At 48.4% G+C, this 10,482-nt stretch overlaps 1 protein-coding gene across 1 annotated transcript; it reads right to left on the reverse strand.

The window, feature by feature from the left end:
• Positions 1–429: 429 nt before the first annotated feature.
• Positions 430–9,576, reverse strand: LOC148339177 (serine/threonine-protein phosphatase PP1-beta catalytic subunit). The gene is made up of 8 exons (XM_088293423.1): positions 9,285–9,576; positions 4,015–4,146; positions 3,683–3,913; positions 3,504–3,608; positions 3,346–3,417; positions 2,082–2,233; positions 1,875–2,009; positions 430–1,800 (listed from the first exon to the last, which is right to left on the reverse strand). Exons 1-8 carry the CDS (start codon positions 9,334–9,336, stop codon positions 1,696–1,698), a joined length of 984 nt encoding a protein of 327 aa, XP_088149549.1. The 5' UTR covers positions 9,337–9,576; the 3' UTR covers positions 430–1,695.
• Positions 9,577–10,482: the final 906 nt, after the last annotated feature.

Below are 10,482 nucleotides of genomic sequence, written 5' to 3' on the forward strand. Positions count from 1 at the left end.
AACAGAAAAGTGGAAATGAGGAATGTGTTACATAATTTAAGAGAAGTTACAGGAACATTTGATTTGGCAAGATTTTCTTTTTACAATATTCAGCTAAAAGTAGCATGTTGAGACTACTTACGCCTATAGAATTACGACATTTTGTAGAAAAGAAATTATGATCGTGCACTTAAAGCTCCCACCACTAGATGGCGGCAGCAAACTTTGCACATCCGGCTTTCGCGTTGGTTCTCTTGCAGTGGAAGAACAATTCCAGTTGGTGGCAGCAGCGCCCCACGAAGCGCCACAAAACAAGGACGATAGAAGATGTACAGTCGCCTTATGCGGAGAACAAGTGTTTAGAAATGGTACAATCCTGCTCCGTGTTTGTCTGTCCGTCATTTAGTGTGTAAACGGAGACAAAACACAATAATGGCGCCACACTTTGAGTATTTTGACACAATTTTAATGTTTGAATGTCACAGATGCAAGTTGAGCAACTTGGGAGACATAGTGGGAGATAAAAGAAAAACTGGGCTGCCTCTAAGGTTTCTTTTTCCAGGGGAAGGTTGAATTTCAGATTCAGGAGGACCAGTGTGGTTTTTGTCGCGGTTGCGGAACCGTGGACCAGCTCTACACCCTCGGCAGGCTCCTTGAAGGTTTGCCCAACCAGTCTACATTTTTTGTGGACTTGGAGAAGGCGTTCGACCGTGTCCCTCGAGGAGTTCAGTGGGGAGTGCTTCGGGAGTACCGGGTACCGAGCCCACTAATACCAGCTGTTCGGTCCATGTCCCGATGAATTTGGTCCACATCGCCGACAGTATGTCGGATTCGTTTCCAGTGAGGGTTGGACTCCGCCAAGGCTGCCCTTCGTCACAGATTCTGTTCATAACTTTTTTTGGACAGAATTTGTAGGCGCAGCCGAGGCAATGAGGGGGTCCGGTTGGGTGGCCTCAGTATTGAATCTCTGCATTTTTGCAGATGATGTGATCTTTGGCTTCTTTAAGCCGTGATCGCCAACTCTCACTGGAGCTGTTCGCTGCCGAATATGAAACGGTTGGGATGATCAACCCCTCCAAATCTGAGACAATGCTCCTCAGTCGGAAAAGGGTTGAGTGCCCTCTCCAGGTCCGACCCCAAGGGGAGGACTTTAAGTATCTCAGGGTCTTGTTCACGAGTGAGGGGAGGAAGGAGCGTCTGCTGTGATGCAGACTCTTGTTTCGATCTGTTGTGGTGAAGTCAAGTCGATCTACGTTCCTACCCTAACCTACGGTCACAAGCTTTCGGTCGTGACCGAAGGAACAAGATCTGATAACGGCGGCCGACATGAGTTTCCATCGCAGAGTGCCCGAGCTCTCTCTTAGAGAAGCTCGGGCATCCGAGAGGGACTCTTAAGTCGGGCCGCCAGGCCTCCACATTGAGGAGCCAGATGAGGTGGCTCGGGCCTCCCTGGTGAGGTGTGTCCCACCAGCGGAGAGAACATCTCTCGGCTGGCCCGGGAACGCCTCGGGATCCCTCCGGAAGAGCAGGAAGAAGTGGCTGGGGAGGTCTGGAGCTGAACCTGCTGGCTCGAGGACTCGACCCGAATAAGCGGTAGATATTGGATGGATGGGCTGTGTGTTTTTTTGTTTTTTTTAAACAGTTGATGGATGTGCGTGGCGCGAGAAGCTGACGCCGGACGATGCTGACGCTCGTCTTCTCTTCTTCCATCCCCCTTCATCGCTTCTTGGGAGGTTGCGCTGTGCGGGGAGGAGTGACGGGCCGACCGGAGTTCATGCCGCCGTACTGGTACTTTGCTTTCTTCTCGGAGGGCTTCAGGATCTGAACGACACGCAGCAGTTTGAAATTAACGACGTTGCCGTGCTACTTCCCAACTGCAGTTTTTGAGCATGCACCTGGAAGGAGCACATGAGGGTTTCGTCCACGCTCATCATGCCGCCCGCGTTGTCGAACTCGCCGCAGTAGTTGGGAGCCGAGAAGAGCGTCACCAGCTGCCTCTTTGCGAAAAACTCGTAACCGTCTTCCACCACCTGGGGGCGCCACGCAGCCAGTAAGTAGCACATACACAGAATTCACGTGTGACATCGCGTCATGCTTCGGACCTGGTGGGCTCTGCAGATGAGGTCCAGGTCGTGCCGGTTGAGGAACTTGCTGACGACGTCGGCGCCGAACGTGAAGGAGACGCCGCGGTCGTTCTCGCCCCAGCCCTGCACGTCCTTGTCTGGATCCGACCACAAGAGGTCGCACAGGAGGCCTGGAGGATGGTACGCAACTACTTTGATTTTCCACTCTGTCGGTGTGTGCGTGTTTCATGCACACGGTGCCCCCCTCCACAGACCATAAAAGAGGATGTCGGGTAAAAAAAAAAAAAAAAAAAGCCAGCGTGAGTCTCTGACTCCCTTAAAAGGAGAAGCAGCAGGTTTCATGACAACACACGAGCGGTATTAGGCCATCTCCAACTTCTGTTTCTTAGGGGGCGCTCTGTTAAAAACGAGCAAAGCTTTGTCATCGCTTTGCAGGAGATCAATGGATCGATAAAGAAGTCAACCAGGAAGTGTCATGCGCCATCTTCGGCCAATCCCAGCTGACTTTTGGGCAAAACGGCAGACGTCACCCCGAACTGGTCGCCAGCCGGTCACAGGGAACACACAGACGCGCTTATCTTATCTTTGCTACCTTCTCAAGTCAGGAGTTTTGCTGCTCACTGGACAAAGGAAAGTTACGTCACTAACTCGGGTTCTACGAATCGGGACTGACCGCCAGGGCATCCTCTCACTCGGAATCCTCGTGTTCACGCAAGAAGATTCTGTAGGAAAACAAAGCTCTGGCGACACCGGAATTTATGCGCGTCCAGGGGTCATCCAGGGGTCATAGGTGACTCGTTTGGTATGAATACTCAAACTGCACATGCGCGAAGGGAACATTTTGAGTGCTTTAAGCGGCGCACCCTGGCGGTCAGAAGGGATGAAAATCGAAATCCTCTTTAGTGATTTTAAGTAGGCTAACGTTCAATGTCTTGATAGTTTTTCAATTCATGTTGGATGAAACGTTCGTGTGGTGTTGTTGAAGATCTCTTTGTGACGACAAGTTGTTAAACAAACTTTGCCGTTAGGTCGTATGATTCACGTTTCATGTGGAAACTATAAACACATTTCGGGTTGTTTTATTAATCTTCTATAAGTATTTGTATCTACATTCATTTGATTAGATTGAACTCTTATCAAATGCATTTTACACCTTACCAGACAAGTTGTGCTTCTTACCGACAGGGAAAATAATCATTTAGAGGGAAAATGAAAATTCTCAGACAATTAAAAGTCATCTTGAAATGTCCAAGCGACTTTTTAAAAGCGCGTGTCCACCAACCTGTGTCTGGCACGTCTGTGGGTCTCATGATGCGTCTGATCTGCTCCATAGACTGCAGGTCAGGCGACAGACCTGCGAGCGGTAGCGTGACATCACATCATGAGCGGCTGGAGCCAACGCTCCACGTCCACGACCCGCGCACCCCTGGCCTGGCGTACCTCCGTGACAACAGAAGATCTTCTCGTCCACGATGGCAGCGATGGGCAGGCAGTTGAAGCAGTCGGTGAACGTCTTCCACAGCTTGATGTTGAACCGCCGCTTGCCTGAGGCACAAGTAACGAGGTAAGCGACAACGCCGAACGTCGGCCGACAGCTTCGACGCGGCGCCCGCGCTCACACTCGTCGTAGAAACCGTAGATGCGGTTGATGGAGGCGCACTCGTGGTTGCCGCGCAGCAGGAAGAAGTTCTCGGGGTATTTGATCTTGTAGGCCAGGAGCAGGCAGATGGTCTCCAAGGACTGCTTCCCCCTGTCCACGTAGTCGCCTAGGAACAGGTAGTTGGCCTCCGGGGGGAAGCCACCGTACTCGAAAAGCCTTAGCAGGTCTGTGTACTGCCCGTGGATGTCACCTGCATGAGGAGCGCAAGACACGCGATCGGGTTCAGAAAAGTCAGACGGCGGCGGCGGCAACGATGGCGGCCCCGCCGATGACCGGCCGGCCGGCGCTCACCACAGATTTTGAGCGGTGCCTCCAGCTCCAGAAGGATGGGCTGACTGAGGAAGATCTCCCGGGACTTGATGCAGAGGCCGCGCACCTCGGCCTCCGTCATCTGGACGATCTTCCCCGGACGACATCCTCGCACTGGGGGATGTGAAAGCAAAAGTGTAAATGGCGCGCTTTGTCTACTCCATTCATCCTTAACGACAGAGTCGGCACATTCGCTCCGCTAGTGCGTCTTCCAAATGTTATGTAACACTTGAACCTTGGCTGTTCACGCTAAAAACAGTTGGATGAACAATGTGGGTGGGAAAAAGAGCCGACTCAACTTTCTGGGGTTGATCTTTTGAACCCCATCTGACCCCCCCCCCCTAAAAAAAAATGCATCAAATGAACAAAACACAAAGAATTGAGCGTAGTAAGCGTGCCGTAATTTACGGACTACAAAATGCACCCGATGTAAAGCCACAATAGCAAAATTTTGCCCAAAAAACAAACGTGGAAATACATTGGCCGCTTCGGATGTGTAGCTGCGGGTCTCCACATTTTGAAATGGGCTGTTGGTCAAAAATAAGCCACAATACTTCCCCCCAAAATGGGGTTGTTTTGTAGAAAAAAAAAATTGGGCATACATGGATCAGGTTATTTCTGACTCAACTCTTTTTAGAGTGTTGTGGCATTTTCATTTCACTCCAAATTCAAAAGTTTGGTTGGTCCCTTTTTGATCCATATTGGGTTATTTTTGACCCAACTGTTTGTGTTACAGACTTGCGCACACGTACCAGCATGTATAATTAGTGAGGAGCATGCATATGAGAGAGAAAAACAAAGGTGTGTGCGTGCGTGAGAGAGACGAAGAGCGAGAGGCCAAGATGTGTGTAAGTGGGTGCGTATGAGACTGAAATGGTGTGTGAAAGAGAAAGGGAGAGTAGCGGGAGAGGCTAAGGTGTGTGTGAAACAAAACTGGGTGTGTGTGTGTGCGCGTGTCAAGAGAGAGATTTCCCGGACCTCCCTGATTCTGCGTTGTGCGCTGACGTGCTTGCAGACTCGCCAGCTGGATCAACTGACAAGTCAGGACTGATATAGGACAAACAAACACACACAGGAATCCCCTTTCAGCCGCACACACACACACACCAATTTATTTATTTTTTTTTAGCTCCCCTTTAACACACACAGTGACCTTGACTTTGGGACGTACCATTCTGAGCTTGTGCCGGGGATGGTTCTCAGCTTCCTTTTGTGAAAGTATAAAAAAATGGAAAAAAAAAAAGTGGACCTCTCATAATCCCCCGAACGCAACACGCTGCACATCTCATCTCCATGGCAACCCAACAAGAGCAATTTCCAGTATGCAAAGCGTCTGTGACCGAAGACACGTGTACTGTGACAAAAAAAAAAGGCTCCTTCCCGCACTGTCAGCTTTAAACACAAAACGCACGTCCCAGTATAAAAAAAATTCTATACAATTTGGAATGACTTTTTTTGGGGGGCAAATGCAAGGCTGTCATATAAGCAGGGGGGGGGGGCGTCAATGTCAACCTGGTCAGGCTGTCATCGTCTCATCTCTGCTGAGGTATCATTTAGAAATGCGAACGTCGCTCCATAGTTTAGATCAACATCATCATTTTCTCACCAATTGTGTGAAATGAGATCTTTTCTCACTGCTCGACTGCACGTCTCTCCAATTGGTCACAACTGTGCCTGTTTAAAAAAAAAAAAAAGATTCCTGTATACGCTACAAAAATAATGAAATGACCTGAAATGACTGGCGTCCATTTAAGTGTGTGCGTGCTTTTGATGAGAGCGTGTGAGCATGCGTGTGAGCATGCGTGCGTGTGTGTGTGTGGGAGTGAATGAGTGAGGATTTGGGAGTGTGAAGGTGTGTGCGTGTGCAATCACTCCAAATAGTTGACATGAGTCACAAAGCCCCGTTAACGAGTTTTATCGAAGGAATTGACCTCTTCTTGGTCGTCTTTTTTTTTTTTGTGTGTGTGTTTGGTCAGCGCGGGAAAGAGGTGATGAGTTCACGTTTGGCTTTCGACTGCTTGACTGGTCACGGAGGCCAACTATTTTTTCCGCTCATTTTGGAGCAGCAACGTTGGTCTTAAAGCGCGAGCCAGGCCTTATATGGGCGTCGCTGCACTGAGGGCCGAGAGGGAGCCCTGCGAGGCTCCTCATCTGCCCTCTCTCGGCCGATGGAATGAGAACGAGACGAGCCGGCAAACGGAGCCGTTGGGAGGCAACGCACGTTAGCCAAGCCAAGCGTGTTTCCGGTCTGACGCGGTCCGAATGATTATGTTGTCATCGCCGTCGTCCGCGCAGTACTGCATAGCAAATGTTTTTATGTTCCACAACCGGCCGCACTTGGTGAAAATCCGCAATATAGGCACTTAAAATACGCGCATACAATTTAAGCCCCTCCCATACATTTTTACTAACTGAACGCCATCCACCTGGGTCTGTCTTTTTTTACTTGACTTCCTTTTACTTTGTCCGAAATGTTTGTTGGATGAATGTCCAGAAATAGAGGAGTGTCCGTATACTGTGAAAATGCTTAAAAAGAAAAAAAAACACTTAAAAATCTCGGCGGGACACAAATTGTTTTCTGAACTTTTGGAGGATAGCTAACGGAATTTACATTTTTTTGCGTCTGAATTCGAAGGTCCTTCAAAGGAGCTCTTGACGACGCATCCGCAAACGGGAAGAAGGCTTACTTGAGCGTAACTAAGGAGGGAGAAAATGCGACGGCGTGTCAGCACAGGCCGTTTTTTTTTTTTTTTGTGCCACTGACATTTGGAGAAGAATGGCCGTCTTTGTGAGGTGGACCGAAGTGACACAACGGAGGGGGACTGATGCCATCTGGAAGGAGAGGGTCCGAGTCGTGGTCGAGCCCCCTTGGCCAGCGACGGTGCCAGGGGGCAAAGGCGCCTCCACGCACAAGCCTGCGCCATTGTTTCCGCAACGTCGGCAATGCAAAAATACGCAGCTCCCAAAATGTCATCGTCGAGAGTCTCTCGCTGTAAACAACCAGACTTATTTACACACGAGACGTTTTGCGGCTTTGGAATTCGTGCACTGGCGAACTGGCGGCCATTTTTTTTTTTCACTTCCTGTCCCGTAGCGCCACTGAGGGAACAAGTCAAGCCGCGCACTCGGCACCGCACCGTTTGGTTGATTAGCATCACGGACAGCTGTGTGTGCTGACATTTAATAAGACGGCTCCGCAGCTCCGTCGTCATTGAAACAAAACACCAAAATGTATTTTGGTCTGCTGACAGTCGTCCGGCACTCGGATTTGATTTTTAATTGACCATTCTCTTTTTTTTAATTTATTTTTTTTATGAAGTTAACAGTGAACTCCCCCCATAGTTAGGTAGCATCTTGGCCACAAGGAATTATGTCAAAGTGAGTTGAGGCACCTCATGTAGTGTTTAGTAAACATCCTTTGCTAATTTACTATAGCCCAGCACCAAATTGAACAAAATATAACCGAGAGCCACTCAGCAGACATACAGTCAGCCGCACTCCTGAGCCAAGAAAATCCAACACGGCATTCTAATTGGTTGACAACCAAATTACTCATCAGGCCAGGTCCAACACGCATTCAAAGTCACAGATATGACAGGACAGTGTAGACTGTGAGAACCAAAAGAACACATGCATCTCACATGCATATTTTGGATTAGTAAAAATCATAAAGTGGGCGGCACGGTGGCCTCACAGTGCAGAGGTCGTGGGTTCGATTCCGGCTCCGGCCTCCCTGTGTGGTGTTTGCATGTTCTTCCCATGTCTGTGTGGGTTTCCTCCGGGTACTCCGGTTTCCTCCCACATTCCATAAACGTGCATGATAGGTTGATTGGACATTCTAAATTGCCTCTAGGTATGAGTGTGAGCGTGAATGGTTGTTGGTGGTTGTGTGCCCTGCGATTGGCTGGCAACCCGTTCAGGGTGTGCCCCGCCTACTGCCTGAAGATAGCTGGGATGGGCTCCAGCGACAAGTGGTACAGAGAATGGATGCATTATTCACAAAGCGTTCATATATACACACGTCACGATAAACAAGAATTCACTGTATTGCCAGCTCGCGACCGCGAGAATCAAGTCAATAATGCAATCGATTATGTAACACGCCCAATCAATCGGGATGATGATTAGGCTGTGCTGTTGTTGTGCAAATTGTCTGCAAATTGCTCAATATTTGTTCAGCAACTCAATCTTCGGCGTTTTTACAAACGGCACCAAGCGACCGTGTCTCTAAAACAAACTGTCACACAGAGATGCCGCCGACGAGTTTCCAACGACAACCATAATTTTGGGTTGCAGCGTCAACCACAATAAAAATCTGCATTGGAAACCATCTTAAAAAAAAATACAAATATAAATACACGTGACTGTGCATATGCATTTGCTGTCTGGTTGGTTATAAGATGAGGTGGACGGCAGCCCTTGTGCGCTCATTGTGCATCAGCGATTGCGGATCTCCTTTCCCTCATGGGGGCATTCTCGTCAATGTATGGCAAAACGGGGATAAAGAGGAGCAAGCTGTTAAATGCCAAATTCAATTCATCCCTTCTTGTGTAAACATTCGCATGTAAACACAACTTGCACATGTCGTGCATTCTCCCCTCTGAGCGCCACATCACCTTGCGAAAAAAAATGCGTTTCTTCTTAGAACTGCTGAAAAATGCAGCAGGCGCACACGGGACCTCAAGTGTTTCCTTTCTACCAGAACCAAACAACCGTGCTCACACTTTGGGCTCGCGTTATTATCGGCCAAGTGACGTCGCGTATATGGGGAGATAACAGCAACTTTTGCGAGTAAGGCGAACCTGAAGCTGCCGTCCGCCGTCCGCCGTTGAAGAAATACGAGCAGCATTTTTAAAAATAGCACGCCAACTTTGCTGGTTTGATTTCGACACGCTTCGATGATGACATGACGTGAGGTGCACTTGTAATAAGACAATGCCAGGACGTTAATAAACGACATTTACTCCACCTGGTGCCAACGGCCGCAAAACGACAACTTTTTGTTTGCCACGTAAACGCCACACATCGGTGGCAAAGATTTGAGAGCACATTTCGAAACGTGCAAAAAAGAAAAATAAGTGAAAAGGGGCCAACTAAGCTTAAAAGGTGCGGCTGTGATTTCACCACCAAGACATTTTTCTTCGCCACCAGCGAGTCGAGCAAAGCTTACAGCTGGTGGGCCCTTGGACCAAAACAAGGGGACGCAATGGCAGGATTCGCGCACAATCCGCGGTGAAAAGAGTCCAACTCACCCTCTAAAAGCCTGGAAATCAACGAATCCACGTCCAACTCCCCCTCCGCCATTTCTGTTCCGAAGAGCTCGCTTGCGCAGCAGAGTGAAGGAGGCTCGAGAGGTACCGCCTCACTGGCCGCAAACGCACCACCAACCACCGCGGCCAGGCCGTTTATGACATGCCTCGCGCTGCCTTTAAAGTCCCTTGCGTACGTAAACGCACTCAGGCGACGAGGGGGGTCGATTCAATCGGCCACAAGTCGATCGAGAGTGATCTAAAGTGACTAGTTTGGATATGACGTATTTATTGCATGTGTACGTGATAATTACAAGAAAATAAAAGTCGTATGTCCCACGTTTGAAGTGAGCCAGTGAAGGCATCATTCTTCCTTCTGCCTTGGCAACCATAGACATCAAATATACACAGATCCTGCGTTGAGCTGGATACGTCAGCGGGTCCGCCATATTGAATGTGTCTTTTGCGCCCTCTGTATTATTAGTGATGTTTATTCTACGATTGTGTGACATTGCGCACCAATAGAACGACTTCTTGTTACGAGGGAGACAAAACTGGGTGACATTGTACAGTTTGCTCTGTGGTAATGCAATTATTTGGTTCCAGCCAACATGAACCACAGAAGCACTTTATAACACTATCACGTAATTGAATGTAAATAGTCTGCCCAAGTATAGTTTAGTTGTATTTAGCTTTTACGTTTAAGACATTTACATGCCATTTTTATAAGCTTTTTTCTTTACTTTGAAGACCACTTATCTTTATGTACGTTTTAAATGAATCATTTAAATATTATGTTTTCTGTATCTCAACAGTATTCGTGTTCAAACTCTACATGCACTGTAATGTTTCCGTGGTCTGTATTTATTTAAATATTTTGGTTGGTAAAAAAGTTGGACGTTAGCGAACTGTTGCGCTTTCCTGACGACATTACATTTACTCGCCGACGTCGCCCTCTCGTGGGCAAAACGCGGAGGCGTTGTTTCCTCGCCCTCCCCCTTCCAGTCACCACTAAAGTTGGCCCGATACAGTTAAGAGCAATAAATATCCGACATTCAAGTGTGAGATACGAGATAAGTGTTTATGGTTCCTGTGTTAAGCAACACAGAATCAACAATGAAACTATCCCCCAGACGATGACTTAATCCGATCCGGAGTTGTGGTTTTCGTCTCTCCCACGCACACACGATCTTTTTCTGAT

The sequence above is a fragment of the Idiotropiscis lumnitzeri genome, chromosome 4 (genome assembly GCF_059441095.1).
Source record: "Idiotropiscis lumnitzeri isolate Australia: NSW breed Sydney's pygmy pipehorse chromosome 4, RoL_Ilum_1.0, whole genome shotgun sequence".
Taxonomy (NCBI): domain Eukaryota; kingdom Metazoa; phylum Chordata; class Actinopteri; order Syngnathiformes; family Syngnathidae; genus Idiotropiscis; species Idiotropiscis lumnitzeri.